The 20,176-nt window shown below is 39.3% G+C and overlaps 1 protein-coding gene across 1 annotated transcript in view; it reads left to right on the top strand.

The window, feature by feature from the left end:
- Positions 1–14,034, top strand: part of slc36a4 (solute carrier family 36 member 4) — a 264,779-nt gene extending 250,745 nt beyond the window's left edge. Inside the window, exon 11 of the mRNA XM_073043341.1 lies at positions 11,363–14,034. Within this exon, the coding sequence (XP_072899442.1) occupies positions 11,363–11,682 (320 nt within the window). The 3' untranslated portion in view covers positions 11,683–14,034. The remainder of the gene's footprint in view (positions 1–11,362) is intronic.
- Positions 14,035–20,176: the final 6,142 nt, after the last annotated feature.

The following is a 20,176-nucleotide window of genomic DNA, read 5'->3' on the forward strand; positions in this document are numbered from 1 at the left end:
TGCATTCTGTTTCCCCTCCCCATCTTCCTTTCTTTATTCCATGCTCCATCTTCCTTCTCTATCAATTTCCATCATCTTTAGTCCTTTGTTAATTCCTCCGAACAGCTCCCTGAATCAGACATCATCCCCACCTCGCCTGGATCTACCTATCACTTGCCCAATGTTGTTCCTCACTGCTGAAGTGACCCAAATCCTTTAATAACCGAGGCTACCCTCATCATTTTCTGTCTGTCCTTCAGAAATTGCAGTGTGCCCTTAGTTGATGAACAAGTACTTACATTAATACTGCACCTTTCTTGTATCTTTTAGGACATTCCAAAATAATTTTCAGCCAATGAAGTATCTAATTTTTAGTTAGTGTTGTAATGTTGAAAATATTACTGCCAATGTGCACACTGTAAATTCAACATGCAGCAGATAATGTTTGAATTACTGTTGTATGAAAGGTAAGTATTAGGCACAAGTATGGGCACAATTCTCATATTTTTCTTTGAAATGGTGCTATGGGACAAGGGAGAAAGTCTCACTTTGACATTGCATCCAAAAGATCTTACTTCCAGAAGTGAAGAGTTCCCTCAGGATTGCATACTTTTTTAAGCTCAAGTTACTGGAGCATGGTCCAAAACTCAAGCATGAACATGAGCATGCTGCTTTTGTTGTGGATGAGCCTATCAGAGACTGGAGCTGTAGACGTAACATGCTTTTAATCTTCAGTCTCAGTACAAGCATTCATGCAAGCGAGATCAAGCTGAAGAATCTCCTTGAAAATTGGTAAAAGACAGACCATCAGATGTGGTCATGACTATGTTTGGTGAGACAAAGTGTCCAAGAAACTATTTGAGTCTAAAGGATAAAGATTGATTCATAGGGCCCTTCCTGGTATTGTATTCCAACATTACCTAATACTTACATCTAAAATATCTAGTGGCCCTAATACTTGGTCAGTACTTATTGTTTCTGATTCTTGGGATGTCTGTTTATAGCCACCTAATATATTTTATGCCTAATTGCAATCCAATTATTCCCTTCATAAATCAGTGCAATTTGAATTGGAGTTTCAATGGGGATCCAATCAACAGTCTTTTGTCTCATCCGTCTCGACAACACCCCGCCCATTATGTTTTCTGTACTTTTAGCTAACTATCCCAGAATGCATCAATCACCTCACAATTGCTCTGTACCAATATGAAACCGTAATATATAGTGTATATACACCAATATAACCAATCATTTGCTGTATAATACCATATTAGTTCTTTCTTGTGCCAAGTGGCTTTAGTCTGTCTAAATGAGGAATCCTTTGTTTTATTGAAAAAGTGGGAATTTGTTAAAACAGATATGCTTTGTAATTTCAAAGTCAGTACAAATAAAAGACTATGGTTTTATGATATAATGTAGACCGTCAATAGAAGTATATTAACTATATGTAGTCCAGCAATGCCAATCTTATCTTAAACACAAGAACATCAGCAGATGCTGGTAATCCAAAATGTGTGTGTGTTGCCCCAATCATATCTTAGCCAACTTTAAGAACCAAGTTTGATAATGAATTTGCTCCCTTAATAAGCATGAGGGCAGGAAGACTAAGGTCTCATAAATTTGAAAGTATTAGTGAAGATACACCTGCCACAATAACCGTCCCTGTAATAATGCAGTCATCTCCTCCTTTTAGGGGTTTCCAGGCCAGAGACGTATTGTTAAAAAAGGTCATATGATGAGATAAGTTGTGCTGAGCTGTTGAAACTGGCTGGAACTCACTATGAATGGGAGATTTGCTCATCAGTATGGTTCATAAATGATGATATTCTCTTGGTGTGCTCCATTCTGATGATCTGGCCATAGGTTTTAATCAATGGAAACAAAATGCTGCAGAAGCAGTGCAGGCCAAGGAGCATTAATGGAGAGAGACGGACAGAGATAATGCTTCAGGTAAAGGATCCTTCGTAAGAACTGGTGAAGAGAAAAAGCAGGCATGTTAAGTTGCAGAGGCAGAAGTGAAAAAAACAGAGAATATGTCCATGATGGGAAGCCAATTAACTTGTTATGAGATAAAATAAAATATCCACTCCTAGTTATATCTGTAATATGATTTGCTCAGTATACACTGTGTCAGGAATCTAATTTGTTTTAACTGCTTGAACTTACTTAGACTCCTATGCATTGTTATACGATGGTACCATAAGACCATAAAGCATAGCAGAATTAGGCCACTCAGCTCATCAGGTCAGCTCCATGGCTGATTCATTTTATCCTGGCGGATTCATTTCCTCTCAACCCCATTCTCCTGCCTTCTCCTCATAACCTTTCATGCTGTGACTAATCAAGAACCTATCAATCTCTGCCTTAAATACAACCATTGACCTGGCCTCCACAACCTCCTGTGGTAGTGAATTCCACAGATTCACCACTTTCTGACTAAATAGACTCCTCTTCATCTCCATTTTATATGGATAATCCTCTACTCTGAGGTTGTGCCCTCTGGTCCTAGACTTCCCCACTATAGGAAACATCGTCTCTACATCCACTCTATTGAGGCTTTTCAACATTTGGTATGTTTCAATGGGACCCCCCCCTTCCAGCAAGTACAGACCAGAGCTATCAATCGCTTCTCATATGATAACCCTTGTATTCCCAGAATCATTCTCTTGTACCTCCTCTGAACTCTCTCCAATGTCAGCACAACCTTTCTTAAATAAGGGACCCATTATTACTCACAATACTCTAAGAGAGGCCTCACCAGTGCCTCATAAAGCTTCAGCATTACATCCTTGCTTTTATATTCTAGTCTCGGTGAAATTAATGCTAACTTTGTATTTGCCCTCCTCACCACTGACTCAAGCTGCAAAATAACCTTTAGGAAATCCTGCACAAGGACTCCCAAGTCTTTTTGCACCTCAGATTTTTGAATCTCATCCCCGTTTAGAAAATAGTCTATGCTTTTATTCCTTCTACCAAAGTGCATGAGCTTCCATAAACTTCCCAACATTGTATTTCATCTGCCACTTCTTTGCCATTCTCCTAATCTGTCCAAGTCCTTCTGCAGACTCCCTGCTCCCTGAGCACTACCTGCTGCAAACTTGCCACAAAGCCATCATTACCATCATCCAAATCATTAACATACAACCTGAACAGCAGTCCATGCACCAGCTCTTGAGGAATGCCAATAGTCACTGTGCCAAGCTGATGTTGCCATAATTACCAATCATCACACATATGACTGCTGGAGTTATTTTCTAAATAGTAGTGTTATGCAGAAAGTAAAGTGAGCTATGACTTCTCTGGATAAATTCCTAAATATATCTGTGTGTTGAAGTCAGCCATGATTTCTCAGGAAAACTTAACCAAGCCTTCTGCACTTTTTTTTGGTAATGAAACCAAAACAATATCAGCTTTATTTGTTGCAATATCCTCTGTTGGGCTGTGAAGCCATTAGAGAGAGGGTGCCAATTGGAATGCAGAGCACAGTACTGATCAGAGTGAACTGATAATGGATTGAGGTATAGAGAAAGGTGACAACCTATTAGTTCTTTGGGATGTAGTTGGTGAAGGAACTGAATGGATGGGGAATGCATGTACTAGAGAGGGCGCCATTATTTATTTATTAAGACTACACAGAATTGGCCCTTCCGGCTATACAAGGTGCATTGCCCAGAAACTCCTGATTAACCCTAATTACAGGACAATTTACAATAACTAGTTAACCTACTAACTGGTATGTCTTTGGACTGAGAGGAAACTGGAGCACCTGGAGAAAACCCATGCATTCCACGGGGAGGACACACAGACTCCTTATAGATGACGACAGAATTGAACTACAAACTCCATCACTCTGAGCTGTAATAGCAGCACACTAACCACAATGCTACCGTGGCACTCAAGAAGATTAAAAGGAAATGAATTGGTGGTGAAAAGCAAATTGGATTTTAATCTGTTTGAAGTATTGAATAAAAGATAGAAAAGTGTTTTTTTTTCATGTGGTCATCAAAAGTGGTTAGCAGTTTCTATTTCTGTTCCATTCTGCTTTTGTTCACAGTGCTGATCATGAAATGAACAAGTCTTTTAAGAATATTCTATACATTTGCAGGAAGTGCAAACTATCGCTACAAGCAGAACCAAAGAAAAGGAACCCCGAAATTGAGTAACATAGGAGAAAGAATTGATTGAATCGTAGAAAGAAGAGAGGAGTTTCTGTTAGATTTATACTGGGATGCAAAGTTTTGAGCTCATTGCCCAAGGGAGTGCTGTTCATGCTCCTAAGCTTCCAGTCTGCTTCTCTGGTTTTCACTTACAGTAATCTCTATGTGAATTTATACATAGTCAGTTTATTTGGGTTGGAAAGCATATGTGATGCATGAATAGTATTGAAATAAATTATTAGGAGTTTGTAGAGATCCAGGGTATTTAATAGATAGCATTCAAGGAGTTCAACAACCATAGTACACCAATGGGGAAGGGAAGTAGAAACTGGACCAGATTACACTTTAGGAGGGAAAACATTCAAAATGTGCAGGATTTTGTTCAAACCTCTTCGAGGCCTCTGTTCAGTTTTGGTTACATAAGACTTAAAGAAAATATTATGGCCTTGAAAGCAGTTCAAACAGCATTGGAGATGTGTAGTATGATGAAAGGGGAGTGACAGCGGGTTATTTAAAGACACATGCAACTAACTGTGAAAAAGTTTTCTGACGCCATCACTGCAAATAATTTAAAAGAGCAGTAAGTCACCTACACCCTGTAAGTGGTTATCCACTCAACACTGCAAATTCAGGGCAACTATTTATGTAGCTTGTGCCACTTAATACTGTATGTCACCCTAAACTACTTTAGGACTTACAGCACAGGCTAAGGCAGTTAGTTCCCTCTCTAACCCAATTTCCCTTTATAGTGGGCTTTATAATGTTTTATTTAGTAACTTTTCAAATTTTGTTAAACTTTGAATTTTTCCAGTGAATTGTTGCTCTAACCCGTTATAGTAGAGCATAATGTGGTCCATTTTATATTCCACATTTGCCTTAACCTTTCTCGTACAAATTCAAAATGTTATTATTTTTCATATACATATTACATTAATTGCTTTTAAATTTGCTCTTTGACCTGAAATGAATCTTTAAAAATTGACTAGTTGACAATTCTAAATCTCTCAATCTCTTCACATTAAGAATCGTATCATTTAGGGTATATTTTGCCTCACAGTACTTTCTACCCAAGTATTTTAATACTTAATGCAGTGGAAAGCAGGTTCTAATGCACAAGCTGTCCACTGAGTCCAGTGAGAGAACAGTATGATGTAGTTCACATCTGGCCCTCAATTCTAAGCTATGCAGGTGTGATGTACTAAATGACTCTACTCACTTGATTTTTAACTATATTGTTTGCAAAAGGACACATTTTTGATTATTTAAATCTGTTTGAGTATTGTTAAATATCTCTGACTTTCAAAGCCATTTAAAATTTGTTGAAAGAACATTGATAGCTGTTAAGTTGCCAGTGGCATGCAGGACACTCTGGAACTAGGGATATCCAGTTGGAAACCTAATACTGAGCCCACTTCACCTCACTGCATGTAAATGAAAACCATGGGGGATTAAACTGAGCACTGTGGCTTGTCTGGTCTGATCTGACTTTTCTATTGCTAACACACTTTAAAATATTGTAAGCCATAATTGCTAATAAATACTAAATGATACCTAAACAACATGAGAAAGGATCAGATAATGAAGAATGTCAATATTTTGCCCTTGTTTGAATTTGGTAGTTTAATTGATTACATCTATATCTAATTTTCTCATCATTTTATGATAAAAATACAAAAGCAGTGTCAAAGCCAGAATTAACAAAGTAACCGCTGCTATTTTTTTCTGCCCTATAGTAAATACTTCCATTTGGAGCTTAGTTTAAAATCTATCAGGCTATTTCCTCGTGGACTTATGAGCTACAATGATTTAAGTACCTTCACCTTCCAATCTGTTTGGGGCAGATAGAAAGCTAAATGCTATCCCTGAACAAAGTACTTGCATTATAGATTAGTAAATGGATCATTCATACGCTAGTTACTGGAACAAATACAGTCAGCAGTACGGCCAACTCATTAATTGAATATAATGGTATTGTGTGAAAAAGAGACTAAATTTCATTGCAAACAATTACCACTATTTCTAATTGTAAAGACTGCTTTAAAAATAAACTTGACAAGAGTTACATTTCTTCCACTTGGCACTTCTACATTTGCTTGGGTATATCACCCCAGTGCATAGCCATATACCCAGAGAAAACGTGTGCATTCATTCAATGGCCCCAACTGCCCTCCCTCCAATAGTTACAGCGCTTCTAAGGCTTCTCCAACTTCTGCCAACGGTTGATCAGGAACTACAGCCAAATCACTGCTCTCCTCACCTACCTCTCAGATAACCTGGTCTGCTGCCGCAAACCACGCTTTTATGGAGCTCATAAGATGCTTCACTATGGCTTCCAGTCTCCGCCATCCGAAATCCTCCAGACCTCTTTGGTAGAGGTGGATGCATCTGACATGGGCGCTGGGGCCATCCTTTCCCAGTGAGGAGCAGATGGGAAGACACACCCTTGTGCCTTCTCCTCATGGAAGCACGGCCATTATGGTGTAGGAGACAGGGAGCTACTTTCCCAAAAATGAGCCTAGGAGGAACAAAGACATTAACTGATGGAGAGCACCAAGCCCTTCCTGATCTGGACTTTCCACCAGAACCTCGTATCCATACAACAGATCCGCCAACTCAACCCACATCAGGCTCTCTGGGCCCTCTTCTTTGAGCAATTCAACTTCATCATGTCCTACTGACATAGCTCCAAGAATACTAAGGTGTCACATCAGTTGACTCTCAGCCCATCATTCCATCCTCCCAGACCATCGCCCTGATTGTCTGGGACATTGAGAACTAGATCTACCAGGCCCTACAGCATGAGCTTGCTCCAGCCATACCCCTGACAAGTGTATGTACGTACCAGTGGCCATGTACTCTGAGGTACTCCACCTCACCCCTCTCTGGCTATCCAGGCACATGACAGATGCCAGTCCTGGTGGCCTACCATTATCGCAGATGCACATTAGTTCATCGCTGCCTGCCCTCAATCTGCCCAGACCAATTTCTCCAACCAGAGCCTTTTGGCTTCTGCAGTCCCTCAGCATCCGTGGTCCCACATCACTATGGATTTCATCACAGGTTTTCCATCTTCCGATTGGGCCATGCTGAGTGGTGGACTGGTTCTCCAAGGCAGCCTCATCCAGTTTCTCTAGCCTTCAGTTGCCTTTTTGTCTGTTGTGTTTAGAATCTGTTTTCTCTTATATTGTGGCCTCTCATGGCTCATTATTTTATAGGGTATTATTTACAGCTAAATCGTCTCCACTGTTCTGCTTTTAGGTCAAGCCTCATCTATGTTTCCTGACATATCCTTCTATATTACCTGGTACCCTTGGATATTTAATTCTCAGTCATCTCCACCCTGAAATCACATTTCTTTAATGCTCACCAAATCATACAACCCTGTACTAATTTATACCATAAGTTCTCTGACCTTGTTTCAAATACCATGGGTGTTGAGAAAAAGTGCCCGTACAGTCACTGATACTTTAGAATCTAGTGACCATTGTGTCCTTTGCATTTGATCTTTCTGTACTCCAGTCTGACTTTTACCTTTCACAGTGTTTGTTTTGGTGTCAGGATTGCTTCTCTCTATCTTTCTGCCTGAATTCACATCCCCTTGCATATTCCGTCCCCAACAGCAGTAGGGAACAATCTCTCAAAGACAATGACCTGGTCAAATCCAAGTGTAGAGTGTATGGTTTGTACTGGTCCCATCTCCCCTAGAACATGTTCAAAACCCCCAGGAATCTGAACCCCTTCCTTCTGCACCACTTCTCAAGCCACGTATTCATCCTAACTCAGTGCTGCTAGTCCTATTTTGACTAGCAAGTAGTATGCATAACAATCCTGAAATTATTAACATTGAGGTCCTACTTTTTAATTTATCTTCTAGCTCCCTAAATTCAGCCTGCAGGGCGTCCTACCACTTTTTCTATATTGTTGGTACCTACATGCACTATGACAACTGGCTGTTCTCCTTCCAGAGCTCCCTGCAGCTGTTTTGAGACATCCCTGACCCTTGCACCATAAAAGCTCCTGTATATTCTCTTTACAATGGAATCCCCTCCACAATAGCTTTCCCTCCTTGTCGTCCTGTGCAGCAGAGCCGCTCATGATGCTATGATCCTGGCTCTCCCATGATAGTTTGGAAGGAGGTGACTGCAGGGGTCTCCTGCTTTACCTTCCAGCTTCTGCTCTGCCTTTTTGTCACTCATTCTCTTCCTTTCCCTAGGTTCATAAATTGCAGTGTGGCCACCTCACTAAATGTGTAATCCATAATTTTCTCAGCATTGCAGATGCTTCAAACAGAACCCACACGCAGCTCCAGGGTTGTCATGTGGTCTGTTGGGAACTGTAGCCGTACAGACTTCCTGCTCACGTAGCATCCCTGAATTTCCACATTGCACAGGAGGGGCACAACACGGGGCTTAGCTCATCTGCCATGACTAAAAAGTTATTGTAAAATTCTCCCACTCCAAGTCCTGACTCCTTAGTCTCCGCCTCTTTTTGCCGAGGCCTCTTAAGCTAAAGCCTCAGTTTCCCCCACTCTAACAATGGCCTTGTTGCTTAATCCTAATGTTTTTATTGGCCCTTGCCAATTACCTAATTACCCAAACAATTTACAATTTAGAGAATGGATAATGTTCAAGAATGCAGGTTCCTAACTCAGAAATTCAGCCACTACTGGGAAAATGTATCTACACTTACAAACATAAGTTAGTTTGGCCAAGTGGTAATTCAGAATTTGCATTCCTTGAGGCTACATAAAACATTTCTACCATGTATGCCTCTGCCAGAAGCTATTCCATCTGTTTAAACAATCTCACTAACATTGTGAGATATTAATTAATCAAAGCTTGTAATTAAACATACACAGCCTTGATTTCTGTAAATATTCATTCGCACTTTAGATCGTGTACACATTGTATTTCTGTCAAGCCTATAAGATCAAAATGCTGTTAGAAATGCAAATTATTTCTATTAAGACTGCTAGTTGGAGTGTGTGATTCAGTACTCATCCATGTCATGTGAGACCGTAGAAGCAGAGATTCACATTGTTTGGGAATAAACTGAATGAAAATGTATTTACTGGAAGTGATATCGGGATCTGAAACTGGCAATAAATGTAAGGGAATTCCATTCTGTGCTGTCTCCAATAAAACCAGGTAGCAAATATTGCTCCAGTTTTGACTAGCTTCCCATTCCTTATAATACTTCATCAACACTATCAATGTGTTCAGTCACTGTTCCAATATTTTGTATATCCAGACAATTCCATTAATCTGAGTGCAAAGGTAACTTTATACACTTATTTACCATTTTCTACAGCCAAACTAATCTTGAAAATGATAAACTCCTCTTTGATTTTCTTGTTTGATGCTGTTCATATTAAGAAACCAATCAAATAAAATATTGGTATGGCTATTCATGGTTTGCACGGAGAAACGCATCAGGACTTGGTATATACAAATAGCATCTTTCAGCCTCTTCCTGAATGTGGAGACTAATGAACGTAGAAATTACCTCCACATTAGAAATAGAACAACACGGCAATCTTTGGCCAAAACTGTTGTGCTGAACCAGTTAAATTAGTAATTAAAAGGCTAACCTACAGTAATTAATCCCCTCTGCTTACAATGTGCCCATATCCGTCCATTTCCCTCACGTTCATGTGCCTATCTAGACATCTCTTAAAAGTCTCTAATATTTCTGCCTCTCGCCCCACCCCATGCAACTCATTCCAGGCGCCCAGCACTCCACGTAAAAAAAATCTTGCCCCTCACATTTCCTTTGAAATTATTCCCTCTCACCTTAAATGCACGCCCTCTGGTATTAGTCATTTCAACTCTGGGGAAAAGATACTGTCTGTCTACTCTATCAATGCCTCTCATAATTTTATAAGCCTTTATCAGCTTCCGCTACACTAAAGAAAATATCCCAAGTTTGTCCAACCTCTCATTATAATAGCACATGTCCTCTAATCCAGGCAAACCTCTTCTGCACCCTCTCCAAAGCCTTGACATCCTTCCTATAATGGGGCAACCATAACTGTATGTAATGCTCCATATGTGGCCTAACTAGAGTTTTATAAAGCTTCCTGACTATAAACTCACTGCCTCGACTAATATAGGGGGCTAAACAAGTCCTTCTTCTCATCAGCACCATTAGCGTGTCTACTGCCTCTTTTCACTTGACCTACAAAGGCACAACACTTCACATTTGGCTGGTTAAAATCCATCTGTCTATCTCAGCCATATGTTCAACTGATCTCCTGTTCTTCTGTTGTATTGCCTTTATATATTTTTCCTTCTTGACTAAAATCATAATTTCTCTTAACATCCAAGGTTCTCTTACCTTGCCATCCTTGTTATTCCCTCTGACTACAACATACCTGTCTTGTACTCTGCAAACATCCTCCAGATGTTTGTCAGATGTGGACTTGCCCAAAAAACAGCTGTTCCCAGTTAACTCTCACTAGTTCCTGCCTAATGCTCTCGTAATTCGACCTGCTCCAGCTTGATGCTCTCCAGCAAGGCCCATACTTACCGTTATCTATGGCTGTCTTAAAACCCAAGGAGTTGTGTTCACCATCCCCTGATAGGTCAGTCACCGGACCAGGCTCATTACCCAGCTCCAGGTCCAGTCAGCCCCTCCTCTTGTTGGACTATTGACATACTGATTTAAGAAGTCCTTCTGGATGCACCTACCAAATTCTGCCCCTTTAAACCTCTGGCATGCAGAAGGTCCCAGTTAATATTAGGGAGATTGAAGTCCTCCATGGCAACAACTCTTTTGTTTCTACTACATTCCTCAATCTGTCTGCATATCTCTCCCTCAATGTCCCAGTGACTACTGGGGTCTCTGTAGTACAATCCCATCAGAGTAGTTTGCAGTTTTACTGTTTTTGAGTTCTATCCATAAAGACCCAGTGGACAAGCCTTTCTTTATGTCCCCTCTGAGTGCAGCTGTGATATTATTTACACCTCAAACTAACCATAAACCACCTCCCGTTCACCTCTATAACCTTCTCACTAAGTAGTAAGAGTCCTACAAATTGAGTCTCAAGTTGCTCTGGTAATAAAAGCAGTATTCCAACTTTGAAAATGTTTTAATTCTCCAACATGCTTTATTTTTATTCTTTTTCACATTTAATGTATTCATTTTTTAGACAATAAGTAAGTAGTTTTTATGCATCTAGTAGTTTCTTTCATCAAACTCGATTTTTTTTTTCTATTTTTACCCAGGTGCCACAGCTATTTTAATTCCACGACTCGATTTAGTGATTTCATTCGTTGGAGCTGTCAGCAGCAGTGCTCTGGCCCTCATCTTCCCTCCCGTTCTGGAGATCATTACCTTTTCTGGAGAAGGCATCTCCATTTGGTTGCTTCTGAAGGACATCTGCATAGCACTGATTGGAATCATTGGCTTTGTGACTGGAACATACGTGACTATTGTAGAAATCATCTATCCAGACACAGCCTCAGTGACTGAACTCACCACTAATCCTCTCATCAATATCAATTCAACAGGACTGGGTTCCTGGGCCAATATTTCAACCTCATGAAGAAAAAGTACAAGCAGAGTACCTCATCAAAGAAGTGATAGAAATTACCGACAGTTTTAAAATAATAGAATGAGAATGGAAATCTTGCTTTAAGTATTCATGCTCTTCACTACTACTCCAGTGGTTTTTTTCACACTAACGTGTGGCACGCTAGTCAATGAGAATCTGGTTGTGGCTGCTTTGTAAGTTATTTATGATTTTTAAAAAAATATACAGTCCAATGGCCACATTTTTTTCTCTTAACATGTGTTTTTTCCTGAACTCTACTCTGCTGCTCTTTGGCTATTGGATTTTTAGGTATTACAGTCCAGTCATTCTCTCCCCTAAAGATTGGGAGATGCTTAAGTTCTACTTTGGGTTCTTTTTGGATGAGCTATGCTGAGATAAGGAACCTGTAAGATGGGTATTTGATAATGTGAATCAAAACCAAAAAGTTTCTTGGAACTGGCATTTGCATCAGAAATTTACTTCATGTTTATGTTAGTGACTTATTCTATTTGTAGAAATCTAATATATGCATTAAGGCATAAACACAGGGATTCCACTCAGCAAATTGTGCACAGAGGCCTCAATTTTTCTACAATAGCCATTAATGTTGGTTACGTCAGAACCCAAGGACAATGGCAGTTTACCAACACAGCAATAAACACAATGGGAAATGATTGGCACATTTAGGGTTTTGCATGATTGAAAATGTGTTGCACTAATGACATTTTCTGCATTTTCCCCAAAATAAAATACTGTAAAGCATTTTGACAACCATGAGATGAAATAAGCAATTCTAAATCTGGAATGAAAGAATGGAACGAGGAGTAGGAGATTTAGATTCAGAGGGAGAACAGGCAATAGTTGGTCCTGGATCAGAAGAATGGACTTGATTGAAGAACTCTATTTCATTTTGGTAATATTTATGCCATTGATAATGACCTTTCCCCACCTTAGCCTTCGATATATTTTGAAGATACAAATAAGGATAAGAAAATGTGAATTTTATGCAAAGTCATCAACAAATCCTTCAAACTCTAATCTTTTATAGGAAACTGCAGTTTTCTGTCCCTTTCATTAATTTAAAATCCTACTTGTGGTAAGCTGCTTTTATTGATGCAAGATAAAATTTAATAAAGTAGGTGAACTATGCACTAGAAAATTAACTTCAACAAAAATGGCAATGAGTAAGCAAAATAGTTTGCTGAAAATAAGTATAAAATTTATTAGTTTATATTTGATTATATTACACTATAGAATGAAATGTAATTGTATTTGTGTATTTATGGCTCATTGATGCTGCAGAAATGGTGTTATACAGCAGATGTAAGTATTTAAATCTTATCTGAGGGCTGGTAATTCTGAATTTGTGTGTGTGGAAACTCTCAAATTCAGCAAGTTTGGAAATAAGGTAATGTGGCTTAAGAAGGCAATTATGTTTAACTTCTTTACAGTGTCAATTAATGATAATTTCTGTTAACTTGACCTTTAGAACTGTTGCACTTGTTCATTCTAAAAAGCACCCACAGTTATCGGTGAGGAGACTGTGCCAGAGCTTCTCTGCCATCATCAGGCAAATCTTTGGTTGGTGATTTTAGGTTTCCTTCTAGTTGTTACAGTACAGCATTTGCTCAGGGCTTCAGTTATAATTGTAGAAAAGCCATTTACCAACTTGCAGCGATGGTGTGTGAGTGGAACTGCAGACAGAGAAAGAGCCACAGGCCAAGGTGGAAGAAGAGCCAGAAAGAGTAGTCTCAGGGGATCTAACACCAAGCTGCTAGTGTGCAAGAACTGAACATCCTGTTTCCACCCAAACTGATGAGCAGGGTAAGCAGTGACTTTCTTTCACTGCGCATGCTGTGACATCAATTATGACACCCTTTAAATAATCACGTGTACCTTGCATGTTGTCATCGCACCCCAGCAAGATGATTCTTGGCTTATCTTAAACCAACACCACAGACTGTACACAAGAAATGGAGAGTAGACTCCTCAATCAGGTCCACGAAACAAGGAGAGGTAAGGAATTTGAGATAATTCCTGTGAAGAATGAAGTGACAGTGTCATCAGGAGTGATTCCCGATCTAAATGAGGCATTATAGCGTCATAAAGAATTACAGGGTCATATAGCATGGAAGCAGGTCTTTTGATCCAATAAATTTATTCCAACCATCAAGTAACTGACTCTATTAATTAACACTAATCCCATTTTATTCTCTAGTCCAGGTCCAAGTGTCCCTGGTCCAGGTATTTGCACCAACAGGCAAACACTTCCAGGACAGGTAATCCCTATTGATCAAACACGAGGAAATCTGCAGATGCTGGAAATTCAAACAACACACACAAAATGGTGGTGGAACACAGCAGGCCAGGCAGCATCTATAAGGAGACGCACCATCGACGTTTCGGGCCAAGACCCTTCGTCAGGACAAAGTCAATCCTGACGAAGGGTCTCGGCCTGAAACATCGACGGTGCTTCTCTTTATAGATGCTGCCTGACTTGCTGTGTTCCACCAGCATTTTGTGTGTGTTGTTTGAATCCCTATTGATGTTGGGAATCATGAGTCAGACAGAAATTCTGCCTTACGCAATGCTTCTCAGAATTTATCTGAGTTCAGCCTGTTTGCTGATCTTCTAGCAGACCTACCAGATTTACAGTGGAGGCTGACCTTTCACTGCCAGCCACAATGCCTAATTGGAAAGCACAACTGGAAAGAAAGCACTGTTTGGAGAAAGTTTGTGAGAAATTCAATCCAATATTGTTAAAAGTGTGAAAATACTGATCAGTCCTTTTACTGTCTTTAAGCACCTGCGACTGTAACTCATTTACAATTACACTCAATGAGATCAGGTATAATTGGATTAGGGAATAACTAATTTTCTTTGATTTGACATAATAAGTAATATGTGGAATTCAATGTAATTTTTTTTGCAAATTAATATTTCACATGTAAAAATAAAATGTTTCAGAACAGTCCAGGGAACAACAGGCCAGTCCGCCTGACATTATTAGTGCAGAGTTTACTGGAGGGAATTCTGAGGAATATGACCTGTCAGCAGAATCTGATTGGGAGGTGTTAGCTTGGCTTTGTGTGTGGAAAATCATGTTTGACAAACCTTGTAGAGTTTTATTTGAAAAGGTAACCAAAAAGCTGGATGAGGGTAGGGCAGTGAATGTTGTCTGTTAGGATTTAGACAAGATCCTGTATGGTAGGTCAGTCTGAAAGGGGGGGTCCCATGGAATCCAGGCAGAGCTAGTGAGGTGAATTGAAAATTGACTTGAAGGAAGCAGAGGGTGCTGGCTGAAAGCTGTTTGTCAGAATAGAGGCCAGTAACTAGTGGTCTACTGCAGGGGTCGGTGTTGGATATATATGATTTGGATACAAATGCATTAGCCTTAATCAGTAAGTTTGCCAATGACACAAAATTAAGAGGTATCATTTATAGTGAAGAAGATTATCCTAGATTACAAGGGGATCTTGAACAATTAGGGAAGTGTGCTGAGTTTGGAGAATGGATTTAAATACAGAGAAGCTTGAGGTGATACAACTTGGAGAGGCAAACCAACATAGTACTTATACTGTGAATGATAGGGCACGAGGGAGTGTGATGGAACAGACAGACTCAAGAATACGTGCATAATTCATTGAAAGTGACGTCACGGGTAGATAGGGAGGTGAAAAAGGCACTTAGCACACTGGCCTTCATCAGTCAGGGCACTGAGCATAGGGCTTGCAATATTATGTTGCGATTGTATAAGTTGTTGGGAAGGCCACACAATGCAGTACTGTGTACAGTTTTAGTCACTCTGTTATAGGAAGGGTGTGACTAAAATGAAACGAGTGCAAAAGAAGATTTATGAGCGTCTTTCCAGGAATAGAGGGCCTGAGTAAGAGGGAGAAGTTGGCCAGCTAGGGCTTTGTTCTTTGGAACATAAGAGATGAGGATCAACCTTATAGAGATGCTGAAAATTATGAGAAGCTTAGATAAGTGCATGGTAACAGTCTTTTCCCAGGATAGAGGATTCCAAAACCCGGGGCACAGATTTATGATAAGGGAGGAACATTTTAAATGGGACCCGATAGACAAATTTTTCTCTCAGAGGTGGCGACTATATGCATTGAGCTGCCAGAAGTGGCTGAGGCAGATACAATAGCATTATTTAAGAAGCACTTACATAGGAATGTGGAGGATCGAGTCTTGGAGAGAAATGATCCAAACTCCAGAAGGTGGGGCAAGCTGGGTGGGCATCATGGTTTGCGTGGACTTGTTGGGCCGTAGGACCTGTATCTATGCTACATTGCTGTGACTTAGTGCAGAGTTAAAGCTCAACGACAATATGTTTATATTTTTTTGAGAATTCCTAAACTCTAATGCTGGAACAACTTTCACTAATAACAAGTACAAAATAACATGAAATTATTTAACTATGTTATTGTATTTTGATTCCTCCTGAATAGCATTTGCATTCTTCTCTTCTTTCCTAATAAGAATCATTCCGATGGCATTTACTTCTAAAACTGCCAGCGTGATTTCACATCATCTCCTTCAATGTTAACTCATTATCTTGTCATATCAGGAAAATGTTGACCAGGGTAAAAATGAAGCTTTCATTTATACTTCAAAATCATGGGCTATGATTGTTTTTTTCTTGAAGGGCTTCATTACAAGCAAGCACAAACTCAACTGTTTTCCTGTATTACTCTATTAAAATATTAAAATATTTGGGTTTCAAGGAAGGACTGTCATAATCATGTTGCGTACTGCTGACCAGATTAATTCAATAAACTCTTGGTCTCCATGGACCCTGTAATGTAGTAATAGTGTACTATCGCAGGTAAAGTACACTGTATCTAATACAGTGGATTCTGGTTTATTGGGACGCATCAGGACTGGTAGGTTTTGACCCAATTAAGCAGCTGCTCCAATTAGCCAAAGTTTTCTGGCAATAGTTAAAAGGGTATGCAAAGGACAAACTGAGAGCCAAATTATGAACTTAAATGAAACACAGAACAAATTAGTACACTACCAATACTACTGCAGTACCATAAAACTGTGTATTCCCTGTAGTTATCAACAGAGGAATTATGCTGCCATGTTCTTTTGATTAACTGTAAGTGAACAAAATCAGTGTAGACACCTAGTGTAGATAATAGACTGCCTTCATACAATGCTGTCAACGATTGTAACTTCCACATCCTCATTTTCATTGTAACATTCAAAATGATTGTCAATACCTGCAAATTCTTCATAGTTTCTAACTTGTTCAAGTAGTGAAATCATTTCATTTTCATTCCCTGCTGTTTCACATCTCCTAGCCTGTATGCTTGAAACCATAGTGAGTGTAACAGTTCTGAATTTCCTTACAGCTTATTTCTCATCAACTATCAGTGACAAAAAATGTTGCTTTTTGAAAACAAACACATACAGCTAATGGGATTTATAAAGTTTGCTCGAAGCACAGTGTTGTATCTAACAGCCAAGCAAGTGAATGCAAACTGTTTGGCAATAGTCTTCTTTCCCAATTAAGTGGCATAGTGTCCCAAATAAATGAAGGGAATCCTGGCTATCTTCTCAATTAGTTTTTGTTCTTTAAGAGTTGTCCCAAATAAGCAGCTGCTCTGATCAACCAATGGCCCAATTAATCAGAATTCACTGTATTTCATGAACTCTTTTACAAATTATTTAATATGTTAGAATATTAAAATGAAATATTTTTGGAACATTTTAAATATGTTTACTCTTGTAAAATGTCTTAATTAGAATTTTCATCTTATATTGGTGTAACAAGATAATTGTAATAAATGGTTTCAAAGTTAAAAATGTCCATTGAAGATGTTATTTGCTTTTTCACAGGACTTGCAGATGGGAGTCCAATAAGCATTTCATAGATTGTGGTTTTAAAAATTAATTTTGTTTACAGTATAATTTGATTGAAAGTCTAAAACCAAGTAAAACTGATCAAAATGAGGTTGTTACACGACGACATATAACCAGTTATACTGTTATCATTTGGCATCAGGTGCTTATGATAAATAATTATTTTGTGAAGATGTTTGTCAAGGAGCTGATGAAGGACAATTGTCATGAGACAAATCTTTTTCTCTGTCTGCCTGGTAATCTTACATATCAGAGCCTGGATTAGAATGTCTGTTTTGGAGCTCGGTGTTGGGTATATGGGCAATGTAGCCTATTAAATATATCTAGAGCTTCAGTCCTGGGATATTAGCCTGGGGATGTTGGTGGGTATATTCTAATCATTCCAGTGAAGTTATTGGATATTGTATAGAGACTGTGCAGCTGATAAATTTCTAGTGTTCTGAGATTCCAGAATAAAATGTAGAATGGACTTTAATCCTGTGAATTAAACCAATGCAACTTCCCCTGAGGAAAGAGGACCTTTAAGGACCAAAGTTGAAATCCAACGGTATGAGGCACAGCTCCCAACAGACAACTAATGGCTCCTTAACACAAAAGATAACTTGCTTTTCAAAGGTAGGGCATGGCTGAGTGACCTTTGCACATCCATTGGTACACGATTCCCATTTGAGTTTAGCATTGAGGAGAAACATGGCATTCCAGGACAGAGCATTTAATGCAAGAGTTTGCTAGATTATCATCCTCCACTAAATGCCTTAAATCTACCAAAATTCAAGATGCGAGGTAAGCTTAATCATAGATTAGGATGAGAAAAGCACTGAGGTGTTCTTTTAAATGGAGGGAACAAATGGTTCACTGGAGCATTTTCTGCCCTTAAACATTATTGATTTGCAACAGGTGCAATGACTCATTTCACATCCTGAAGTCCTTTACTTATGAAAGGCCACTCTTGAGTCACAGTGCATATCTTTGGAATCCTATTTGAAACAGGTTATTAGCTATAAATTGCAATCCAGCATTAATTGCAAAGAATTGTAGGTTGGTTATTTATTTCACAGAGGAAGAGGATCAGCAACAAATTTTCTGGGTCAACTTTGTTACATCCAAAATGAGGATGGACTGTTGGTGGACCTCAGGTGGTACCTCATTGATTAGCTACTGCTCAATATAAATGTTATCTTGGAGCTACAATTAGAGTTCAAGGGCTAGGATGAACTTAAGTGGGATGGTTGTCCATCTTGTCTGACAATGAAGAAAGCGGTGTGGGAGAGTTTTTAAAAGTGGAAAGCTGTTGCACTCGGACAGTTCCACTCTCAGCTCAAAAGTTCGGGTCCTTGGTACAAACAATTGTCAGGCACTGGGGTCTGCCTTGGTTGAGTGGATGACCATGACGTCTTCTCTGCCTTTCGCTTTCCACGGGGTGTTGCAGTACTGCCTTCCTGACCGTTGGATCTCACTGTAGATCTCCCCCGTCCAGTCTGTCAGAGCTGACTTCACACTGGGGTATGAGGCCACTGGCCACCCTCACTTAGCTTAGCCTGCCTGTTGAAGCGGCGTACCAGGTGTCGCATGCAAACAGCTACTCGGAGCCACAAGTGATAGCTAGGTGCCTGGCGGTGACCAAAGCTGTGTGAGCAGCCCTGGAGTGGACATGGCAACCCCCTTCCCCAGAGGCTCTACTCCTCCCTGGACAGCCCAAGGCTGGAATGAACCTTCAGAGATTTTCACCGTTTCAGGATTGTGAGATTAACTGAATTGTTTAATTGTGGACAAACATCAGGCAATGCAACACACAAAATATAAATGTGACTCCCATTTTTAATGAAAGCAGCAAATCCATATATAAATTGTGCTTGGTTTTCAGAACCGTAATGATAATCCTTAATAAGACTCATAATTATACATAAACAAGTCTTCTTGAGATTCTTTCTTCCCTCTTCCTTTCTAGAATCATGTCAAACTGAGTCTTGAATCACATCAATGCTATTTCATAGTCATCACCAACTATTTCTGCAATAATTCTATTATTCCATCACTAACAGGATTTTATTTAGGACACCTAAGAAATTTCAAACAAACAATCTCACTGAATCGTGCTGTCAGTTTTATGATAGTTATTTTTACTAATGTCCATGACTGAAACAAAGTCACATAGTGGGGTCTGAGAGGGCGAAAGCTAATGATTTCCTGCTATCTCTTTGACAAGCAGCTCTGCAGCTGGGAGCTTTCAGTTGTGGGTCTAAATATGCTTAGCTCGTTAGTCTGAAACCAGAAATGAGAGTCAATTAAACTAATGGCTAGTAGTATTTTACAACATAAGAATATGTCATGTTTCAAGAATTAAGGTGTGTGGTGGGGATTGGTTTTCATTGTTAACAATACACGTACAAGTTTTCAATTGATTGCGCAGAATACTCTAACCTATTCTTACTCATAACTTTTAAATTATATGGCTGTCGATTGTTTTATGGATCATTATTTCTTCAGTCTTTGAATATATTTTATAGAAAGCACCACAGACTAAGAAAGTACTTGTAAGTTGGTTTATTAATATTTATTAAATACGAATGATATACTCATTCATAAATAATTTGTATTTTATATATATGTATAGATTATTACAATGGAT

Source organism: Hemitrygon akajei, chromosome 4 (genome assembly GCF_048418815.1).
Source record: "Hemitrygon akajei chromosome 4, sHemAka1.3, whole genome shotgun sequence".
Taxonomy (NCBI): domain Eukaryota; kingdom Metazoa; phylum Chordata; class Chondrichthyes; order Myliobatiformes; family Dasyatidae; genus Hemitrygon; species Hemitrygon akajei.